General features: G+C 44.6%; 2 protein-coding genes across 2 annotated transcripts in view; one reads left to right on the forward strand and one right to left on the reverse strand.

The window, feature by feature from the left end:
* The first annotated feature begins 174 nt into the window (after window positions 1-174).
* On the forward strand, window positions 175-15,854 carry LOC144133317 (uncharacterized). The gene is made up of 5 exons (XM_077666310.1): window positions 175-232; window positions 4,894-5,064; window positions 10,276-10,458; window positions 14,361-14,532; window positions 15,774-15,854. Exons 2-5 carry the CDS (start codon window positions 4,914-4,916, stop codon window positions 15,811-15,813), a joined length of 546 nt encoding a protein of 181 aa, XP_077522436.1. The 5' UTR covers window positions 175-232; window positions 4,894-4,913; the 3' UTR covers window positions 15,814-15,854.
* LOC144133315 (DNA mismatch repair protein Msh3-like) overlaps window positions 14,953-23,623 on the reverse strand; it is a 22,417-nt gene continuing 13,746 nt past the window's right edge. The window contains exons 14-18 of the mRNA XM_077666309.1: window positions 22,667-22,781; window positions 21,883-22,037; window positions 20,621-20,807; window positions 18,966-19,077; window positions 14,953-16,737 (exon numbers count right to left, since the gene is read on the reverse strand). Coding sequence (XP_077522435.1) covers window positions 16,538-16,737; window positions 18,966-19,077; window positions 20,621-20,807; window positions 21,883-22,037; window positions 22,667-22,781 — 769 coding nt within the window. The 3' untranslated portion in view covers window positions 14,953-16,537. The remainder of the gene's footprint in view (window positions 16,738-18,965; window positions 19,078-20,620; window positions 20,808-21,882; window positions 22,038-22,666; window positions 22,782-23,623) is intronic.

Here is a 23,623-nt window from a genome sequence, read left to right on the forward strand (position 1 = left end):
ATTACTGGAAAAAAGTCAGTAATCTTGACGAAAATCTTCGCCGGAAGAATCCAAAATTTGCACTGAAAAAAAAACTAAAAAATTCTGCCAAATTTTCGAAAAATAAAAACCGAAAAGTCCAACCTCTACTATGACGCTTTTTCCCCTGCTTCGTCAGTACTAACACCAGCGCAATTTGTTTTCATTCTCTTCGCAGAAGCACCTACGACAATCACAACCCGTGAACCCCTTGGTAATTAACCTAATTCTTCCTTTTTCAAGTCTCGGGCGCGAACAGGGCGAAAACGCATACCTTTCAGGGACCGTGTTTCTTGGGGATTCCTTTGGCGTTGCGTTATTTTGTCTTCCTGCCGGTGATCAACACTTTATTACGGATCTTTACAACCTGATGAGTGTCGCCATATTGCTCGTTGGCACCTGGCATAAGAAACCCGCCGCGGTGGCTCAGTGGTTAGAGCGCTCGGCTACTGATCCGGAGTTCCCGGGTTCGAACCCGACCGCGGCGGCTGCGTTTTTATGGAGGAAAAACGCTAAGGCGCCCGTGTGCTGTGCGATGTCAGACTTGCACGTTAAAGATCCCCAGGTGGTCGAAATTACTCCGGAACCCTCCACTACGGCACCTCTTTCTTCTTTCACTCCCTCCTTTATCCCTTCCCTTACGGCGCCGTTCAGGTGTCCAGTGATATATGAGACAGATACTGCGCCATTTCCTTTCCCCAAAAACCAATTATTATTATTATTATTATTAAGCGGAAACTGAACTCGTTCAAAACACGCCCCTAGAACAAGCTTAGACTGCGTATCACTGTGGTATAGGGACCTAACGGCTACTCGTGTATGTCTTCTGCTTTTCGGATTCTGTCCCGTTCTTTCGATGTCTGGAGATATAAACAGCCGAGCAAGCGATAATTTAGAGCGGTATTCGCGTGTCTGCGTTCCTGAAATGGTCCGCCATTTGCGCCGGTTCATGAAGAAGGTCATCAGTAACAGTGCAGAAAACAAGAGAGATTGGAAAAAGTGGTTTTACACCGCGCTCGTGTGCAGCGGAAGTACTCAAGTCATTCCAGTTGCGAAGCTGTGCATTTAAAAACAACTAGCGCGAGCAATCGTACGTCTATCGTGCCAATCAGCGGCAGGCACAAGCGAATAGAGCGAGGGTTGTGCTAGCCTTTCGACATGTGGCGCTACAATCCGTAAATTCGCATATATCAAGCCAGGCAGAGTGCCGTTTATTTGAAAAACAGACTGGAGTTTCGAGCCTCACTGCTATCGTGTCGATATATGGCAGCCATGCAGGCGCCATGGCAAGGATACGTCTGCAAGTACCGGTCACAAGCGTAAGCTTCTAACGCTGCCGTGTAAGAAGTTGACGTAGATCTTTGAATCACATAGCGGTCTTATATGCGTCATATCCGGCCTAGTTGCAATAGTAATTTGATTCGCTTTACTATACTTTAGCTGACATGCTAAAAATTGTTACTGAGCCGACCAAGCAGGTCAGAAGGCAGGCAGAGATTTCCCGGGGTCAATCGTGCGTGATTATCGCCTCGGTTTAAAGAAGCTGACTATGGCAACTTCGCGATTTTTTTTTCTGGAAAATAAAACAGTATTAGTGCATGCAGAGCTTTTTTTTTTAATTCAACTTTTTCGGGACAACTGTGTTCATCAGCTTCCAACGACCTTGCTCCCTCGCTATTCCCTACCGACCTCCCCTATTCGTTGCAGCGTATTCATGCACTCTAAACAAAAGGGAGTAAAAAAAGAGTAAGCTGTCCTGTAAAGCACACCCTTTTATAGAGGACAGCTTCCTCCCTTCTTACTCCCATGTAGGCGTACTCCTGTTTAGAATGCTCCTTCGGCCAATTAACACCAGGGGAGCCCGCTACCACCCTTGTCCCTCGGGGCGGCCCTGGCACAACGTGACAGAGCCCTAAATGAGTGCCTATTTTGACTTTCTTTAGTGCCCATAGTCTTTTGAACCCTACAAATATGAATCAACCGAGTGGATAGCCGTTTCGCAGCGTCCCCATACAAGCACGTGTCCGTCATTTCCGGAAGCGCCGCATACGACACGGACACAAAGATGGACATACACAGACGAGCGCTTGTGCGAACCGATTTATTCAGTGAAAACAGCGCTCGCTTTGTGTGTTTACCCAAGCATTGGAATGAAAGCGGTAACAAGAATATGTCTAAAACATTTCTAAGCCTTACTAAGTTATGCCAACAAATGCAATCTCTTGTCTTCATAATGAAACAGACGGTGAATTGACGCAGTTACTTCCAAGTTACGATATCTTTCGTGCATTAATGAACTCCCAAATTAGTTGATCTCGGCTACTACGAATGGTACGGCACTTAAGAACAAAACACAGCCGCGGCACTTTCTGTAGTGAATGGCCAGGAAGGTCAATTGTCATCGCGCAGCCGGTCGTTGAGACAGCACCCAGTCTGTCACCCGTACTTCTTGCCACAAGACAGCGGGAAGCAATAAACAAAGCAGTGTTCACACTCACGTATGCTGTTTGGTTTCTTATACCAAATTTGCGTTGTTTGAAAGAAGCGTAGGGCTTAGTCAGCTTGCAGAGTTTGTCAAGCTTAATTGTGGGGGCCAGTGAACACAACTTTGATGTGTTTTTTTTCCCGCAGTTTTCTTTTGGTTATGTGAAGCGATGTGAACATAAGGGAGCACAGCCGCCCTTTTCTTTTCACTGTTTGTCTCGGGACCTTTATCTTCATGAGCGCAAAGGCTCCTGAGAACGCGTTCTTCTACCAAAATTAACAGGGTAAGCTATAGCTGCTTCAGACAACCGTTCTACAAGGTTAGAAAAAAAATGGCAGCTGTTTAAAGGGGCCCCGAAACACATTTTCAGTGCATTGTCTTGCCTGTTGGTTGCATAGAATGAGTTATAGTAATGCTATTAGCATCGGTCGTTCCGCGTATACTGCGGTTTTCAACATTTTAATTAGCTCGCAAAAACAAATTCGTGGCGCTGACGGTGTCACCATACAGTGGTGGTTTTTAGCAGCTGATATGACATCACTTAGTGGGAGCCTGATGATTGGACAGAGTAATACTGCAAATTGTGTTAATAACTAGAGATACGTTTTGTCAAGAAAAGCGATATTCTTGCTCCTACTATGATTTTGCTGGTTCGTATCTCTTGGTTCTGCTAGTTGCTTGCAGGTGCTATGTGTACTCGGATTAATTACTCAGTTTGCAAGTTTTAATTATTAAGCTATGCTTCTTGATTCGCACCGATTCTGGCAAACAACGTCTTGTGGTTCGTGAGGTAGTTGGCTATGGTTTGCAGTTCGACTATCGTCAACTATGCAGAGATCACCCGCAAGGCCAAAATTGGAGGTCACTATGGTATCGAGCACATTCCAATTAGCCCGAAAATCAATTTGGTCTAATTCCGAGGTCAAATTGCAGGGGTGGGGTGGGGAAAATTTGGAGGGCACCATCGATCGTATTGGGCATATTCAAATTAGGTGGAATATCGATTTTGGTCCAGATCCGGGGTTAAATTTCGGAGGTGGGGGTGGGCCAAATTTGGGAATGATCCAATCCAAATTTAGAGGTCACCATCGTATTGAGGACATTCAAATTAGGTTGGATATCGATTTTGGGCCAACTCCGAGGTCAAATTTCTGGGGTGGGGTACGTGTGCCAATGTTGGTAATGACTAGGGCCAAATTTGGGGACACCATCGCATTGGCCATAGTCAAAGCATGCCTCGGAATCTGACTTAAAGGGGCTCTGAAACGCCTTCCGAGGAGAGCACATTAACTCACTTAATCACTGCACTGTGTTGCCATGAAAACCAGAGCCAAATAAAGCTCTTCTACACGAAACAGACGACCCACAATCGCGCTTCAAAGTTGGCGAGCCCTTCCCGGCGACTTTTTCATGCTTGCACCCTCCTCCGTCCCCTGCATCTGCGTAGACAAGGTGAGAGGTGGCTATTGGTCAGATTCTTTCAGACGTCAGGCAGCTACCGTGGCCGCGGCCAATAAGCCGCTTATCCCGGCGGGTCGGGAAGCTCCGCTACCAGAGGTGGGTCGGCGAAGGAGCGCCTACCTTCCAGCGTACAAAAAGTGACGAGAGGAGAGGGAAAGGCGCGAAGACGCTGAAATTCAAATTTTAACTACAGATAACTCAGTTTCTACAAAGCGCATTTAAAAAATCCTTGCTGGACGCTATTCGTGAAGCGGCGTGCTTCAATATACCAGGCATGCCGCAACTTTATTAGAGCCCCCTTCACAGCCCATTTAAGGTTGTTGCTATGAAACTGCTAAATCCGACGGTCAGTTCAATGTCAAATCTACATATACCGACTTACTGCATTGAATAGAGCTATCGCTCTAAAACTCTGCAGCATGTATTGGTGGCAAGATCTCGTTACAGCATTTTTAAAACCGGCTGCGCGAACACAGCAACAATGCAAGAAATTCGCCCGGGAGCTTCCTGGCCATTCGCAGAAAATGCCACAGCTGTGTTCCGTTCCTAAACCAGTGCCGAATCTCTGGAAGCAGTCGAGATCAACTAACTCGAGAGTTCATCGAACCACACAAAATAGCATCGCTCGAAAGTAACTGTGACAGTTCACCGCCTATTTCATTATCAAGAAAAGAGGTGCCTTTCTTCGCATGACTTAGTACTACTTTGTAATAGTTCAGATGCATTCTTGCTGCTCTTGTCATGCCAGTGCTTGAAGATGCGCGTAAATATTGTGCGGTTTTCACTGAATAAAGTTGGTAGTAGCGCTCGCCATAGTGTCTCGCTCTCTCTGTCCGTGTAGTTTACAGCACTTCTGAAACTGACGCATGTGCACCAACTATAGCCGGATTCGTCATACTTCTAAGCACGTATCGATGTGGCGGGTGCAGTGTTTTGCGGCTACCCCACGATGGGCTCCTGCCGGGAGCTCCGGGGCTTTGGGAAAGGCGTGATATATTTCGACCGTGACGCGGGCCAATGCCGTACGTGGAAGGCCAGCATGAACTGCCTGTCCGGCCGCAACCGCTTCTACGACGAGGCCTTCTGCTTCGATGCCTGCAGTAAGTCCACCTGCTGCAATCGCTTCAATGCTGTAATCACTAAATAATCGGGAAGCGTATTCTCGGCAACGGAGGTACATTCCCACTGCAAAGTATAGTAACTCGATGCAGTTATCAATGGGAGAGGGCTAGCTTTAAATGCGGTACCGATGGTTTTGAGGTTCTCAAATGGAGGAGGTTGAAACTTCGTTTAAAATCTTCGTAACTGTGCCGCCGCGGTGGCTCGCTCAGTGGTTATGGCGCTCGGCTCCTGACCTGAAAGACGCGGGTTCGATCCTGCCCGCGGCGGTCGAATTTCGATGGAGGCGAAATTCTGTAGGCCCGTGTACTGTGCGATGTCAGTGCACGTTAAACAACCCCAGGTGGTCGAAATTTTTCACTACGGCGTCCCTCATCGCCCGAGACGCTTTAGGACGTTAGACCTCCATAAACCACAAAATCTTCGTAACTGCTAGAACTTCACATGTTTTGATGAGGAATTTATTTCCGTTGCCAACCATAGGTATTCTGCATTTTAGTGATGGAAATCTACTCCAGGTCTTGGGCAGCATACACTGCTCCGTAAAGGGAATATACTAGAGGACAGTTTACATTCTTTTTACTCCTTTCGTGTACAGTCGTGCCTCGTCAATGTGGACATTTTGGATTCCCAGCAAAATTGTCCACAAAGCGTGTCGTCCGTAATAACGAATCACGACTGACGTGTGGTTTGTGAGTAATGTGTGCCTCTATGCATAACGGTATGCAGTGAATGAGAAATTTGATAAGCATCTTCGCAGCTCCAAGTAGAGCAACAGGGCAACCATGCTTGCTATTTGGTCAAAGATTGGTGTTTGATCCACATCAGCACTGTCTTGTGTACTTTTTATGTTCCTGTTTTCGTTGCTGGTTAGATTGTTTTATTCAAGAAAAGGTATCCCCTATATGAAAGGGAATTCACGTCTGCATTCAAGCACTGACTACTTCATAAGTATATGGTTAAAAAGGACACCTTTTTCTTTAGGCTGCAATATTAAAGTCTTCTCTTAGCACGTCGACTTTTCCTGCTGCTTCGAAAGAAGCTCTCATGGTACCAGTTTCTAAAGCAGGAGCGTGCTCTACTCCTGTAGAGCTACAGACCTATGTCCTTTCTGTCTTAATTTGCTAAAGTGTTTAATATAGCCATTTACTCATAAGTGTTATTTGTATTCAAAAGGCCACCTACATGATTATCAGCATGGCTTTCGAACAGGTTGTTCCGTTGAAACTAACCTAGTCGGTTCTTTTACAGGTAGTAGCGTTGCTCCCGCAGTCTCCTGTCGAGAGCAGGTGGACTGTTTATATCGATTGCAGCAAGGCCTTTGATGTGGTACGCCACTGCATCCTTCTTGAAAAACTGTCAAACTATATCTTTGCAAGTCCTATTGCAGCTGGTTTGCTAGCTACCTACAAGGTAGACAAAGCCACTAGTGCTGCGGTGGACAAAAGCTTCGTCCCTTTACAGTGACATCTGGGGTTCCCAAGGGATCAAACCAGGGGCCTCTGCTATTCAATCTCTTCATTAATGACCCGTACGAAGTAGTTGCTTACTCTCAATATGCTGACGACCTATACATATTTCACACAATCCGCTCCCCTCGTGACTGTAGAGGATGTAGATACTGTGCACAGTTGGTGTTTGTCGCATAAGTGGAACCTGAACGTAAAAAAGAGTGCCATGATATCATTTATGCGCAAGACCTACCTCAGTGAGTTTTCTTGCCCTCTCAACCGACTTGGAGACTAGACGGCGCAGTCGTGGGACCTTCTCTTCCTCTTGAAGTGTTTACGTAGATACATTGGCTGCATGCACCTAGCATCTTTGATCAAGCTCCGGTTGCCTGGATGCTCCGCACGACAAAGGCATGTGTTTGACGTGTAACCGTTTAAAATAAGCCCCATGCACGAACGATGTGTACAGCCCCCGTCAATGTATAAAGCCCAAGGGCTTTGTTTGTGAGGCCTGCATCATGCCTTGTTATGCACCCTTAGCGACCATAATTTATCGAGAAAGGAATGGTTTTGTGTCCTCAATCCTCCCAAGCATTTGACTGCTAGATGTGCTGGGGAGCCCCGCTAAACAGCTCAGAAGCGAACTTCTTGGGCTATATACAACCTTTGTCCGTAATGTTCCGAGACTGAGTCCATTTTAAAAAAAATGCGTTTAACATTGAAATCATTTGTGCAGCACCCCCTCGAAATAGTCTCACTTGCAGTCTATATACACAGCTTCCAACGCTTCTTGAGGTCTTGGAAACAGTTGGAAAACGCTTCTTTTGGCGGGGCTGTCAGCTCCTTTGTCGTGGCGTCTTGAATGGCCTCCACGCTCCCCATCCAGCGACATTTAAGGGCTCTCTTCATACGAGAAAACAGGAAAAAATTGCATGGGGACAGGTCAGGCGAGTATGGCGGATGGGGAAGTACAGTAATACTGTGCTTGGCAAGAAATTTTGTCACGCTGAGAGCAGTGTGCGGCTTTGCGTTATCGTGGAGAAGGCTCCATTGTCCAGATGGCCATAAGTCAGGGCGACGACGTCGCAGTGCATTACGCATGTGTTGGTGCACTCGGATATGAAACTCCTGATTCACCGTCTGCCCTTGTGAGACATACTCGTGGTGTATGACACCTCTCGCATCGAAAAAAACTGTCAGCATCGTCTTTGTTTTGGTCCTCTCTCGCTGCACCTTTCCCGACGGCGGAGAGCTTGTGGACCGCCATTCGGCGCTCTGTACCTCTTTGTTTGAGAATCGTATTGAAAACACCATGTTTCGTCTTCAGCAATGATGCTGTCGACGAATGCAGCATCCTTCTCTGCCTTGGAGAGCAGATCAGCGCTCACTGATGCCCGCGTGTCCTTCTGGTCCTGTGTGAGGGAGTGTGGCACAAGTCTGGCATTCAGCTTTCGTTTCCCCAAGTTCTCATGCAAAATTTGGTGGCATGTTGTCTTACTAATGTCGAGAGCATCTGATAGCATGCGAACTGTAATGGTGCGGTCTTGCTGTACGATTTCTCTGATCCGAGCCACGTTGTTTTCTTTCCGTGAGGTTGAAGGGTGCCCCTGCCTTGTGTCGTCTTCCACCGACGTTCTCCCCGAAACGAACCTGTTAAGCCACTCAAAAACTTGCGCCCGCGATAATGTCTCGTTGCCGCAAACGTCCCGAAGGAGCTCATACGTCTGTGTGGCTGTCTTGCCGTGCTTCACACAGAATTTTATGTTTACACGCTGTTCGAGGTGGACGTCCATCTCTCCACATTCACTCACAGTAGAATGCGCAAACGACTAGTGACAACGTATTTTTCTACATGTAATGCCATCCAGCGGCTGCCACAGCAATTAACATAAATAGCTCAGGTTAGCCCGAAAAGATGGCGTTACAATACGCACCAACATTGGTTTTGGGGAATCATTTCTAGAGACGAAAATAAATCAGTCTCGAAACTTTGCGGACACAGGTTGTACTTAGATGGGGGCTGAAAGCATAATGCCATGGCACTATATGGTCCTGATTTATTTCATCAGGATTTGAAATCTTTCAGGCGAAACCTGCTGTTTGCATTGGGATTCTAACACCGTTTGACCGTTAAATGTTTGTATCATTCGTTGTCATTGATATTGCCTTTACTCTTTTGTAACTTTTTATTCTTATTGCTCTAAGTGCACCACTGTAAAAGGCCAATGGCTGCTAGTGGGCATATCACAATAAATAAATAAATATATAAAATACTGTCAAATTCTCTCCTGTATGGATGATGCCGATGAGACATTATGCTCTCTAGTGTAGAAGCAACAGAATTCGTTGTTGTGTGCAAACTGACTGTTCCATTTAATACTGAAGAAACCTGTCCGTTATCCCAGTCACCATTACCTTAAAAAAAAATACATTTCAGTAAAACCGTTTCACAATTCATGCAGGTAGGTGTATAATGGCACCTCACGGCTTGCTAGGTGCCTCCTAATAAGACTGAGAGGGTAAAAAATATGGACTAAAAGAAAAGTCTCAGCAGGGGACATCCTCTTCCTTTACCCGTATCTGGGTGGCATCTCAGGTTATACACAGGAACACCTCCGCTGTTTTCAAAGAATCTCTCCCTCTACTAACACTGTTCACATCCCGCGAACCAGTAGTGCACGACTACCCGGTCGGCTGACAGCTGCTGAACGCGTGTTTCATCAATAACTTAGAAGCAGCTAAAGAGAATTCTTCACAGCTACTCATGGCAAATGGAAAGGTGCATCGACCAGGCACTTTACCAACTGTAATCCAGGTCACCCCCCCCCCCCCCCCGCCAAAAACAAAAAAAAAATGGAGGGGACAATTAAGCTCTGCCTTAAGGGTGCGACGCGATTCTGCATATATGGGGTTAATTCCCAGATATGCAGAAGGTTATTCTCTAATTTAGATTCACAGGTCCCTAGGAGTCCTCATACCCCTCCTGGTGCAGTGGTGCAGCAGTTAAGTGATGTGCCACTGCCTTGCGATGGCAGGTGCTGCCACTGGTGGGCATTAATTGCACTACTCAGGTGCTCTTCTCGAGCGACCAGTCATTAACTACCACCTGCCACGGTGGACAGTTTGCTCACAATTCGGTGGGCAGGTTGTGAAGACGCCGCTTGGTAAGGTTATCTATAGGCGGCCCACCTGCTTCCTAGGTTGCTCTCTGGGCACCACCTGCCAGCCATACTCGTGATTTTTCTCTCACAATGCCAACACCGGATTTTGTGGAGAACAGGGCCTTTAACGTTATCGCATTAAAAGACATCATGTTAAAAGCCATCACGATGGCATTTGCTCTTTCTCGCTGCCTTTCAATGGTGTCCGCCACTCACAACGCAGAAAAGGAACCATCTGGTTTGATTAGTCGAGCTTTTGTAGTGATTGCTGTCCATGTCAATAAGGAGTGGGACAATTATAGCGCCTTTCATTTTCTCAAAAGTTTTAATTTTCCAAGTGTCCACTGGAGTGAAACAGTGAGCGCACCTTTATTTTCTCAAAACAAATTTTCATATTCCTTTTTCGTGGTGGCATTACTGTGACTGAGGAGAGGTTTGGCCAGCAAGGTATTCTTTAACAATGTTTGCACACAAACAGATGTAAAATTCAAGACTCCTTGATCCAACAAGAATGGGCACAGTGTGCACTGGCAGTGTGCACTGGCATTTTCACTCTAAAGCCGATGACTCGTGCTCGCAGGCGGTGAGCGGCCCTGGGCCCGCTGCTTTGAATCCGTGCGCATACGCACCTGCATTCCGGGCAGGGATACGAACACGTCGGCTTTCCACTACTACGATGGGTACTGCTACGCCGTGGAGAGGGGTTACTGCATCAAGACACCAGGATTTAACTCCGAAGAGGAGTGCACGAAGCGTTGCAAAGGTGTGCACCACCTATCCTCGATTCCGTGAATCATGCGCAGTGGGCTGTGGACAGCAGATGAAGTTGTTGCGATCTATCTTGCATGGCATAATCGCAATTTGTAGTTAGTAATCTCTCTTGTTCTGGTGTCCAGTAGTAGCTGTTCTAACAAAAGGCATAACTGCTGCACTTTCACCCTTTTAAATCGACACACAGTGTGAACTAAAAAACAATAAAAAAACGAGCAGTGTTGCTGAACATACTCTTTAAAAAAAAGTAAAAAGTTAGTAAAGAGGTAATAATAGCAGCAGTTACTAAATCTGACTTCATTTTACTATATTTTTACTATTTACTACCCTTTTCAAGGTAGTTAGTAAAAGTAGCCCTTGATACCTTTTCACTATGGTCACTAGTTACTACCTAGTAAGTAACCGTTCCTTTAAAGCTAAAATAAAGTCAAAGAACATAAGTGACACAGACTGTCTTGCGAATAAATTGGATTTGTAAATTGTTTTTGTAATTAAACTTTTTTCACAGGTAGACTAAGCTGTTGTTACAATTTCAACTTCTTTTAGCTCAATGAGCCACTAGCGCGTAACTGAGAGTCAGATTTACGAAGTGTGAGAAAGATTTACCTGTGCACGTGCAGTGCGCGTGTGTGGCTTTCTGGTTTGTGCTTTTCTTGAATTCTGAACCTTTGTGTGCGTCCAATAAGGTTGTGAGATGCTATCATCTCGCATAATTTGTACATGTAATGCACATTAAGCCTAAACCTAAGTGCGTGATTTATGGCCAGCACGCTCTGATAGCTCTGACTGGTTTGGGGAATTGGTCAAATTGACTATGTAGGTTTTTTGTTTTTTCAGTATGCACAAATTTACCTAGCCTCGTCAGCCCACCATACAAAGAACCTAGCAACATATACGAAAGTTTCTGTTCATTTCCTTAGTAAATACTACTAGCTCCCTATTACTAACTGCGGGTAGTAGCCGTTACTGGTTTACTGTTTGGTTTACGGGGGCTTGACATGTCAAAGGAGCTCAGGCTATGAAGGATGCCATAGTGGAGGGCTCTGGAAATTTCCATCACCTGCGGTTCTTTGTTCTTTAACGTGCACTGACATCGCACAGTACACGAGCCTCTAGAATTTCGCCTCCATAGAAATCCGACTGCCGCAGCTGGGATCGAACCCGCGTCTTTTAACTGCAGTTACTAACAGGGTAGCAACATAAGTGACAACCAGTTACTACTCCAAAGGAAGTACTACTACCTTTGGAACAAAACTTTGTTCGCATTTTGCCCAATAACACAGAACACAGGTTTGTTCGAAAGAGAGCTCTAAGTGTCTAAAGGTACGTCCAATGGACCCCATTCTGACTAAAGGTATATGCAGACATCATTGTTGGTCTATGGCTAAAGTCACGTCCAATCTAAGTGCGTCATGCTGTCAGTGCACCAGTGCTGCTTGCTACGCGATCTTCTCCGTGAAGCGTTTGCATTGCAAGGTGCGCATCGCAATACTTTCGAGGAGCTGCAATGTATTCAGAATGTATGGTTTGCATGAAATGCCTGGTTATTAATTCGTAACTATTTTTACAATTGGGCCGCCGCTGTGACTCATTTAATTTGTCGTGTGGCTACTTATCCCAAGGTCGTGGGTTTGATCCCGGCCTCGGCTGTTGCACTTCGATGGGGGCAAAATACAAAAACGCCGCTGTGCTGTTCGATGTCAGCGCATCTTAAAGAACCGCAGATGGCCTGGATTAATTCAGAGCCCTTCTTACGGCATCCCTGATAGCCATGTGTCACTTCAGAACTTTAAACCGGACCATTTACAATTTAATTTGCATAACTGTTATTGATTGCTGAGTCTGTCTAATTGATCGTATTGCTGCAAGAATCTCGCCTAAACGCAAAAACTTTCCCGTGCCAAAACACACCAGCAGAGAAACTCCTTTTAAGAGACTGCGTTTCTTGCACCTCAGTTACATATTTGAACACGAAAGTGCAAGCTGGAAACAATGGCTCTTCTGGAAAGTAAAAACTTCACAAAATCATGAAAGGTGCAGAAGGCAGAATCTACGTTGTTAAAACTTTCCATTGTTAAAACATTTATTGTTACCTGAACAAAAAGCTAATCAGAACAAAAAAAAATAAGGTCAAGAATTTTGACAGATGGGATGTATAATAAAGTCAAACGTTAAGAACCTAATTTCGTTTACTTTGTGATTGTCTAGCAGAAAAATACAGGACGTCGCGGACTGTGACCCAGTGTAACATTATCAGGAAGCGGGGTCGTGAGGCAGCACAACAATTTTATTCCGAGAACATACCGTAAAAACCGGACTATAGGTCGGACCGGAATATAGGTCGACCCCCTAACTAACCAATTCTAAAAATGAAAAAGATCTTTTTCAATGGGAAAAGTACCGAAAGACATCCTTACTTTGAAACAAATGCGACTCGAGAGGTTGCACAATGGTGACAGTATTTAATTTCATTTAAATGCTGCTTGTATGTACACCCGGCAAATTTTTTAACAATATCGCGCACCAATCGGCCCTCGTGTTTGTTTCTGGCACAGGCAAGTACGGCGCCGTAGAGCAAAGCCCTCCTCTTCATGAATCGCCGCAACCAGGATGGCGAGCCTTTGAATTGCGCCCTCGTGAGTCTAGAGGCACGCGCGATCTCTGCCGCTTTCACGCGGATGCATTCGGCAGTCACAGGCAGCGAACTTGCTCGCAGCGCAACGTTTGCTTCCTATTCTCGACACACTATGGTCTGCCCACGAAATGATGTTTTCTTCTGGTTGCTGCAAGTTGTAATACGCAGCTTCTGCCTCCGCCAGTACTGAATGCTCTTTTCGGATACTCCAAATTCGCGCTGTGCCGCCAGGTTCCCGTGAGCTTCCTCGCACTCAATCGTGTTTTTCTTGAAGGCGACGGAAAATTAGCTTCCGCTTTGCATCTACTGAAACGCAAAATGGCGGCACTGCTACTGATGGCGATGGTGATGGAGGCTGCTGACTTCATCCACCCATTGTTGCAAGACTTCCGTATTTTTTTCCGCCAATGACCGGTATATAAGACGGGGGTCGACTTTTCACCATGGTTTTTTGAAAAAAAGTTCGACCTATATTCCGGTTTTTACGGTATATACGCATGCCGTAAACTTGTGGCCGATAGCACTTACAGTAATTTTTAAAAATTCACATGGACGCTTAATTACATTATGTCTTGGTAGTGTGATACGATGGCATTAGCAGAAGTTGATGCCTTTACGGGAAGTGATATCACTTCCACCAGCCAATGGAAATGCACCGGTCTGGTGACGTCACTTACCTCCAGCCAATAGGTAATTTTGTCACCCACAATGCATCTTGGCCTCATGGGGATTACTCTTGCTCGGTAAGTCAGACTACTCAGCTTGAGTTGAGTGACCGTCTGCCACACACGGATCACGAGTATACACACGGCGTGTGACGCATCTCAAGCTCAAACTCATGTGCTACATGTAGGTGCTACGTTACCGCTTTGTGACGTGACTGCACATTCCGTCCCTGGAAAAATATTCTCCCACTAAGCCAACCTACTACAGCCCAGGGTTCGTGAAAACAAGTTTTTAGCGCTAAACCTGCCGGAAACGCCGACTGGCTTGACAAATTGACGCCCTCAATGACGTCATGAGTCATGCCACTTGTTATGTCACAGTTCTCATGACCATAAACCGGATGAGGCGACGCTGCTCCCATGCTAAAACGTTCCAGAAACAGCTCTCACTGTAAAAATCAACACGACACAGTTACCAGCCACACTACAGAATGGTCGGGCTGTCAAAAGAATGGGCCCTCTACATGGTAGCCCCTATGTTTCATGTACGGGGTTGTCCTTATCCTTATTCCTTATTTTTTGGCCGCCGCACAGGGTCGGTAGACAAGCCACATGACTGCGAGTCGGCCTTTCCTGGCCTGTGTGAGCCGTCTGCGCACATCTACAAAGCGGCCTTCTTCCGAGGCAGCTGTGTGAAGCACAACGCCCTCTGCCCGCTTCCACTCAACTTCACGAGCCTGGATGAGTGCAACAGAAAATGCCGTCGGTAAGGCGCGAGGCATTTGCGGCTCAACCCGCAGATAACCCCTCAAATCACTGCATTGTCTTTCAATAACATCAAGCATGCAGACTGCCAAAAATGGGGATATTAAGTACGAACTCAATCACCACGTTGAAATGACATTAATGAACCAGCTTTCGCTGAAAACGGCTCTCTTATAAGCCAGAAAAGGTGAAAGAAACGGAATCAAAGTGTCGCCACCACCGATTTCGAAAGCAAACGGTGTGTCAACGTGGTTGTAGCGGGAATACCTGAGGCTGGGCTCACTTCTAAACGGGGATCACGGAGCCCTTTCGATCTTGGCGCCACAAGTGTGCATTGACTGGCGGGAAAATTTGTAAATCCAATTTTGACAGCTACAAGTTCCTCTTTTTGCTGTCGAATAAACACCAAGAGAGCCAGAAAGAGCCGCAAAATCAATTTTTACTAAGAGCCAAAATTGGAATGAGTGGTCGTCAGTGTCCCTTTCAAGGAAAATAGATGGCTTCAATGTGACATCACGGACGGACGCCTTGGTGGTGAACCACGCATAGCTTCCGCAGTATGGGGCCGAGGCAGGCGATGACGAGCGGATGACAGGAAAGCTGTACCATTTTTTGGCGAACCAATGACGGGCCCTCACTGCAAACATTATGTGTGTACCCCGCAAAGCTGTAAGCGAGAATCAGACAAGCACTGGACTCTGTCACGAGGCACGGGAAAGAGAATTTAAAGAAATTATTTGGAAATTATCAGCTTGCTTTTGAGGATTTGTACACGGCAAGAAGGCTCAGTGGCATTTACTCTAGAAATTGCTCACATTTGATAGCTACTTTCAAAATCGTTTTATAGACCCCTTAGTGCTTGCAACAACTGTAAAAGAAATTAAAACAAAAGTCATTTGTTATCAGTAGATTTTTTTTTTTAACTGCACAGTGCCCCTGCACCTCACTGAGATTCCCACACGCACATAAGACCTTTTTACCAAGATGAAGATCATTCATTGTAGTATTTACGATAAAGTAACAAGCAGTAAAATGTCACACTTGTGCATGGTTAACATATCCTGTCAAAAATGTCAGTACATAGTGTATAGTATAATAGCAGTTGATAGTAGCTGCATAGCTAACCATTAGTATGCAGCATTCTTAATGCTATGGTCTCTGCTCAGGAGTTTTCTATACTGCTGCAGCTCAGCACGATTATCCCGCAGCCTTTAAAAACAAAATTACGTCTTTGCATTTCAGCCCAGATATCACGATTCCAGTTCCAGAACCGGAACGATGAAAGAAGACCACTGTCGGACAAGAGTGCATCATGCAATGGAAATGACATCACATGGAGACTGGTCATGTACCATGCATGTTACCATCATAAACACTGGCTTGTCCAAACAGGAAATATTGGTCTTTCTATGCGATAAATTTAGTCCGGTGTTGAATTCGCCTGAATGCATTGAAAACCTGACAATTCCCTTATTTCCCCTTCTTTTCTAAGCTGGAGACAGACAAAATATCCCACAATGAGGCACTGGCTGCAACTACTAATTCGCAACGTCAAATGACACAAAGCAGCCTAAAGTAGCAGCACGCGCTTTACGAATAAAAACTTTAAAAAAGAAAATGTTTCACAAATACAGCACCATTTTCTTGGTAAATGATTGCTCAATGCCTAGTTTGCATGTAATCATAATCTAAATTGCTGTGAAGAAATGTTCAAGGTTCCGTTTTTATTTTTTGCTTGTCATGGCGACGGTTTCCCAAAGGAGAAGTTGAAGGGGGGGGGGGGTGAACTAAGTGTTCAGTGCGTTTGTTGCCACGTGTTTTTGCTGGCTCCCTGAGAAAAGAATGATCACACGTAGCCTCAATCTGTCGCACTCTTTCGCCACTTTTCAAAGGTAATAAATATTCTGTACAGCAAGCACAGAAGACAGACATCTGCAAATGTGCACAAGAAAACAGCAGCAGGAGGAATACTTATTCACAAAAACTACAGAATCTTGCACGCCTTGTCACAGAGCTTCCTGCAGTGTTTTGTGGCACGTTTCTATCTGCAGCTGTTCCTTGCCTTTCATCACATTCTGCAGTGCTATCGCTTTCTCTCGAGCACGGTTGATGACCTGTTCTGGAACCTTTGCAAGCCTGGCAACATTGAGTCCATAGCTCTTCTCAGCTGCACCAGGCTGAAGACTGTACAAAAATGTCACCGCCTCTGGAAGCAGAGAGGTTGCACAAAAATTAGTTCGCTGTAAGACTACTACTGGATGTAGCATGAGTGGTGCATCGTATTCAATGCAATTCACAAGCAGACTTAAGCCTGCAACATGTTCGTATCCACAAGATGCAAGATGACGAGTTGGGCGAGTTGTACATAATTAATCTCAAAAGGGAAGCACGAAACATACTAGCACAAAAAGAAAGGAAGACGACGGCAGAAGCTCTAGTTCACAACTAAACTGTGTTATTGAAAGAAATGCATTTTTATAGCATGCCAAGAAACAACCAACAAAGAGCAGTGAACAGATAGCATGAAAAGCATTCAATAGATTAAAAGAACATGAAAGAACATCTAGTCTGATTCAATCCTGTCTATATCTGCCAAAGCATTGCATGAAATGTAAATCATGCGAGCCCATTTTCAATGACATGACCATTCTGGCAACACACAAGGATAAGCGTAAACTCAAAACGATCAGCCTTTCTAGATATCAAAGAAAGGGCCCCATTGTATAAGAAAGAAATTGACCAACTTGTCACCTCAAATGCATAACTTGTTTTTGATTTACAGCTGAATTTGATTTTGCTTTTTTTTTTCATGCAACTCATGCTTTTCATGCAGTTCATGCAGTTTGGTTGCTTCTTGGCATGGTATAAAAGAGTTTTTTGCAATCAAATAAATCACAATATTGCCTTCCTAGAGCTAAAAACACTGCCTTTGCCTGATTCCATTGTCAACAGCACAAACCAAACTTCCGGTTAAAGGGCAACACCAGAGAAATTTTGAATATTACGAGTTATTATATTTTTTGGACCTCCCTCTGTCATTCACGATTAAAAGGTTTTCAGTATACTAAGCAAAACTATGATGAAACGGCAAAAAGAATGGTAAGGTTTTAATGTATTTAAACCGAGTAGACGTGCAAAAGCATGTGTTGAGCCTGATTGGCTCATGGTTTAGCTTTGCTGGGTTGTCTGCACATCTGGCGACGGCATTAGACTCTGGTTAAGCTCCGATCACGGTTAAGCTGATGTGATCTGTTTGTGCCGCAGATGGAGGTTGATGATGACGACGATGTGCAACGCAGTTTAACACAAGGTGTGATTGGCTGCGGCAACAGCATAGTGCTCTCGTGCAGTGGCCAATGAAACAAATCTGTTCGTGCCACCACAGGTTCGAATCCCAGTCGCGGGAATTTTTATTTTATGTATTTATTCATTTATTTACTCATTCAGGGTCAAGATTTCAGCGATGGCCCAGCTTTTGTAGATTTGCTCGTGAAGTAGAGCTTTTGCTCTAAAACACAAAACCTAAACTGGATATCAACCAACACATGACATCGCAGATACTGTCACAGAAGCACTTATGCATGTATTCAATAGCTAAACTGGCGACTGAAAATGATAACTTCGATCATTATTTGTACGAAATGACCAAAAGCAAGCTCGTATTTTTTTCCTCCGGCAAACTCGGAGTGAATATCGACGGGTGTGCAGCTCATGACGTCGTACACGCGAGGTTGCTTGTTGAAAGTGCTCAAATTGAGGTCAGGAAACAACAAATTTCAAAACTTATTTGCCCTGAAAGAAAACATTGCCCGGCTGCGAAATTTGGCACAAATTACCAGAAGACTGAGGAAAGTTCCCTAAAATGCACGCATGTAAAAACAAAAAAATGGAATAGCTGTTTAACCTGTGCCACCCAGCAGCGAAAAGAGTTTTCACGAGAATAGATAAGAACAAACCATTAGATGTAAATCCCACTCTGCCACAACTCATTCAACAGGAGTTAGCAGTACTGCAAACAAATAAATCCCATTCATCGGTTGAGGAGTGCTGCTGTGCAGTGGATGAGGTTCACAGTTCTAGAAGCAGGAGACAGCAGTTCGTCCCAATGCTGAATTCACTTATTTTTTACTTTCTTATGAGCAAAATGAGCTGCACGCAAATTTTACAAGCACATCCGAGAGTGTCGCCTTTTAGGTGAGACGTGATGTTTCCAGGCCAAAGGTGTGAGGCACAACGAGAAATTATTCTGTGCTTTTGATGGAACAGAAGTATGCACCGCCTTGAAGCTAGGTGCTGAAACCTGCTTCTTTTTAAATTTGTTCACTCGTTATTTTAGCCTCAGAAGCTCAAAATAAAACTGCCCCCTTAAACTTAGACAGCACTTACGATTCTGTCACCAGCCATTGTTTAGAATAAAGGAGGTCTATGACACACCTTCATGGTCCACATCGAATGCTGTATGGCAGTTGACAATGTTGTCAGGATACAGGCTTTGCAGTTGTGTAACTGGCGGGTAGTGCGTGACAAACAAGGTCAGGCACTCTTTCTGCACACAAAAGAGAAACAGGCAACAACATGTAAGGAACACAAACTTTTAAGGGAAGGGGTAAAGGAGGGAGTGAGTGAAGAAAGGAAGAAAGAGGTGCCATAGTGGAGGGCTCCGGAATAATTTTGACCACCTGGGGGTCTTTAACCTGCACTGACAGCGCACAGCACACAGTGAGGCCTTTTGCATTTCGCCCTGGAGGTTCACTTCTTCATGACAATTCAGAAAATTTAGGTAGCTGCATGCCATTTTATTCCTGCAGAGATCAATTCTTAATTCTGTGTTTTCGCATCCACAGTTCAGGCGATGAATGTACAGGCAACACTGTGTCTGTGACATCACAGACGTGAACCACACACTGAAATGCACTACTGCTTCCTGAACAGAAAGTTTTATTTCTTTCTAGGTATTTTCAGTACAGCCTTTCTAAGACATGAGATAGACAGAGGAAAGGACAACAGAAGCGCCAATTCACAACTAGTTTATTGAAAAAAAAAAAACACACACAAACATCAATCTTTTATCACTGCGAAATTACACGCGTGCCATTCAAAAAGGTCTTAACACAGGGATCTGTGGAAACCAACACATATCAATAACTATGCTGAGAAATGAAAGCGAACTCTCACACCTATGCATGCCAACGTTGATAAAAGCAAAACTCATTTTAAAGGGCAACTGAACAGGTTTTAGAATTCAATGTTTTTAAACGAGCCGAATGTGTGAAGCTTGGAAATGAAGCATACGAAATCTTATTGCACTAGCATTTGAAATGGTGACACAATCGCCGACTAAAGCGGCGTCGGCGTTCTGGCCTCTCCACAGTACACAGCAACAAGCAGAGGCCGCAATGGTGACGTCACATACTGCAGCGCTAAGTTTCCAGCGAAAGAGTGGTTGTTTCAAAGAAGAAAATGAATGCCACCGAAGGTGAAGCTGACGTAACATTGTTTGGCGGCATCGGAAGATGAACAGCATGTGTAGACAAAGGCAGCGGACATTGGAAATTTCGGCAACAATGACGTCACCACCAGTTTCGTACAACGCATTGAGGAGAAGCCTGAACACTGTCACGGTTTTGAACGGTGAATACGTCACTATTTTAAATGCTAGCGCAAAACTACTTTGCATCCTTTACCTACAAGCTTCATAGATTCGAATTATTTAATAACCTCGAATTCTCAAAAAAACATTTCACCTTCTCTTTAAGGCACACAAATCCGATAGCAAGGGAAGCTAAGAGAAGAATACCATACTGCAAAGCATGATGTTTTCATCAGCCAGGATTCTATCATTCTGGAGGAGAACGAACCCACTTTTATAAAGCTAATGCAGCATTTCACATGTGTTGGTTTCTGCATTTTTTTTTGCAATATATAATTTACTTAACTGCACAATTTTTTGAAATTTTTATATTTTTCTTTGCTGACGACAAAAAAAATCAAGTTCTAAAGTTCACATGAATTGACAACACTCTCAAGATGCCAATGGTATACTGAAAAATAAAGTGTGGCCACAACACCACCAATGCATGAAAACTTGCCTCTTCTATGATATGCCGAAGCGTAGCCCAAGCGATGGCAGTGCCATCGTGAGTGGCCGTGCCTCGGCCAAGCTCATCCAGGATGACCAACGAGTGGCTGGTGCACTTGTCCAGGATCTCTGTGGTCTCCAGCATCTCGCTGAAGAACGTGCTCCGCCAGCGGGTGATGTCGTCCTCAGCACCCATTCTGCTCATTTCAGACAAGGTGAAGGCAATAACTACAGCTCGAAAAAAAAAAATATTCCGCTGAACCAAGCTTCTCCGACAATGTTAGTGTTCAAGAAACTTCCCACAGAGTTTCATTTTGGGATAGAACCAGCCACTACAAGAGATGTGTCCGCATCGATTAGAAGGTAGCTAGGAGTTTTAAGAAAAGAGCGTTATTTTAATAAAGCTGAATGCAAAGTGGTATACAAGCAGGCAATACAGCTATTCATGCAGGTTTTAGAACAGAAAAAGCATAACTTGGAGAACATATCTACACCTTCCTAACACATTACATGATATACAAAGCTCCCTCATTGCATTTACCAGAGCTTTTCAAGATCGTAAGAAATTACCAAAAGACCCTGACTGTGCCGTGTTTTTGCACTCTTCAACTAGTACTAGTTCAAGCAAGTTTTAGATGAATCTGATTTTTGGCGTTATGCGTTTCAGGCTTGAACAACATTTTACGATGCTGCATCCTTTGGAATGCATGGCGTTGATAAACTACGCAAACCATTATAGCTGGGTCACTCTCTGCATATTGATTTTGTGGTTCCATGCTTGGTTATATCATTCAACAAACAGACAAGGTCCATACACCTTGTAGTTCACAGGAACAAATACAGCACCACACTATGCAACCCAGCAAGCAACCCAACAACTTCGTGTAACTCCAGTGGAAATATATATACTTATAACAGACAAATGAGCAAAAATTTTTATCTGTAATCTTTGAACAACGACCTTGAGAGTAAAAACCAGCTGTTGGTTTGGCATTGCAGCAAGCAAGAAAGAAAATAGCAAGAGGAAACACATGTGTGTGCCAGAGATGGCTAAATATTTAGTGATGCCTATGTCTGCTTTCTGCAATGATGAAGACACAGACAACCTAATATGTACAAACTTCACCAAGCAAAATGTCAATGAGCATGTTAGCCAAAGATACTGTTTAAGAAAAAGCACTCTTCACAAGGTTCACGACAAAATCAAGTTTTCTTGTTGGTATGAACACAATAAACAGGAAGTTATTTGTCACCAGTGCTCAAAATCCCCACCTCACGTAGACTCCATCAATCAAGCTGATTGTTGCAGCTTCAGCAGGCACGTAGGATCCAATGTGTGCCATGATGACAATCAGAGCAACCTGTCGCATGTACGAACTTTTGCCTCCCATGTTGGGGCCAGTGATGATACAACAGCGCCTGGTCGCCTGCAACACATACATGGCACTTAATTAAGCACGCTGACAAAAGATATCGGCCATGGTTCTTTGTGCAACAGGCCCTAAAACTTGCTGAGCTTCGTAAAAAGGTCACAGAGGACTACTCCCCCTCCAGTAAAATTTGATTGATTGGTTTTTGTGGCACTGTAGATGTTCACTCAGAAACAAGACTTATTTATTGCTGAGAAATTTGGAGTTCAAAATAGAGTATTCTCTCCCACCATTCAATTCAATCTTGTAGTAATGATGATATCAAGACTGTTATAGACTCTGTGGTCACTCCTTAGAAGTGGACGGCTGTGTGGTCTGACCTCAGAGATCCGCATTAAAAAAAACCAGCTGACGTTACCACAGCTTACTGCCACCACTCCTTCCCGTCTGACCCTCAGTTCAAAACTTAAACAAGTCCTCGAACCAAAAAACAGCCAGTCTAACTCATGACAGTTAGAGTTCCAAGCCAGCCCGTTCACAACCTCTGCTTTCCTGTGAGAATGCACGGACCACTTAGTACTACATACCACTCATACCAATGATGTTAAGTGGCACCATCTACTGTGAGGTAACTGCACTTTTCAGAGCTGCAGTATGAAGCTGACTGCTTGATGAGAGTCCCTTACGTTTAGATCAGTGTCGTTGCTGACATACTGGAGTTGTGCGGTGCCCAGCTCCAGTATTGGATGCCTTCCTTTGATGATGCGGATTGTTGCCGGATCCTTCGGCTGCATTTGAGGCCTGCAATATTGCCCGCGACTGTTTACAGTCTAAACAGTGAACACTTCTTTTTCTGCACACAGCAATTACTGGATCTGCACCACTTAGAGTACAGAGGTGCAAAGCAGTGCTCACACAGACACGATTCAAACAACACCTGTGGTCATATAAGCACAATGGTGTGTGCTGAATTACCCATTACTGCATTAAAGTGGACAACAAAGCTGTCATGACATAAAGAGAGAGTGAAGTCAATTAAAACCTTGGTGTGGGCTAGTCAATGTAAAATGTACAGTACGTAGAAGATACAAGAACAATGTGGGAAGCACGACAAAGACAGGACTACCACTGAACATTACTGTCTGTTTTATTAAGCCAAGCAAGCTACACTAACTACACATTGTATTCAAAAGTTTGCTTTAATAAAACTGACAGTAATTTAGCACTAGCTCATTTACATGCTTAGCCTGTCATTACTGTATTTCTCATTCTGCTTTAACTTAAGAGTGCATAGCTGTGCATGCGCAAGTGTGCATGCATGTGGTCGTGACTAGGACTGCAGACACGATGGTGCAGATCACTCGCTACCACCGATCGCAAACTGTGGTTAGGCATGATAACAACACTGCACTGCTCCTCCCAAAGATTATATAAATTAACAACAAAATGCAGCGACATAAGCTTCGTATATTTGCACACCAGCCACAACTCAACTCAGAGGCTAAGACATTTAAGGCATTACACTCCGTTTCAAACATCAGGTGCAACACTGTCAAAGCTAGCGCTCTTGTATGTGCTGCCTGCATCCGCGACCAAAAAGTAGTGCGCTCCTTGTGGCGAGCGAAACATATTAAAGGCTATGC

This window comes from Amblyomma americanum, chromosome 5 (assembly GCF_052857255.1).
Source record: "Amblyomma americanum isolate KBUSLIRL-KWMA chromosome 5, ASM5285725v1, whole genome shotgun sequence".
Lineage (NCBI taxonomy): Eukaryota > Metazoa > Arthropoda > Arachnida > Ixodida > Ixodidae > Amblyomma > Amblyomma americanum.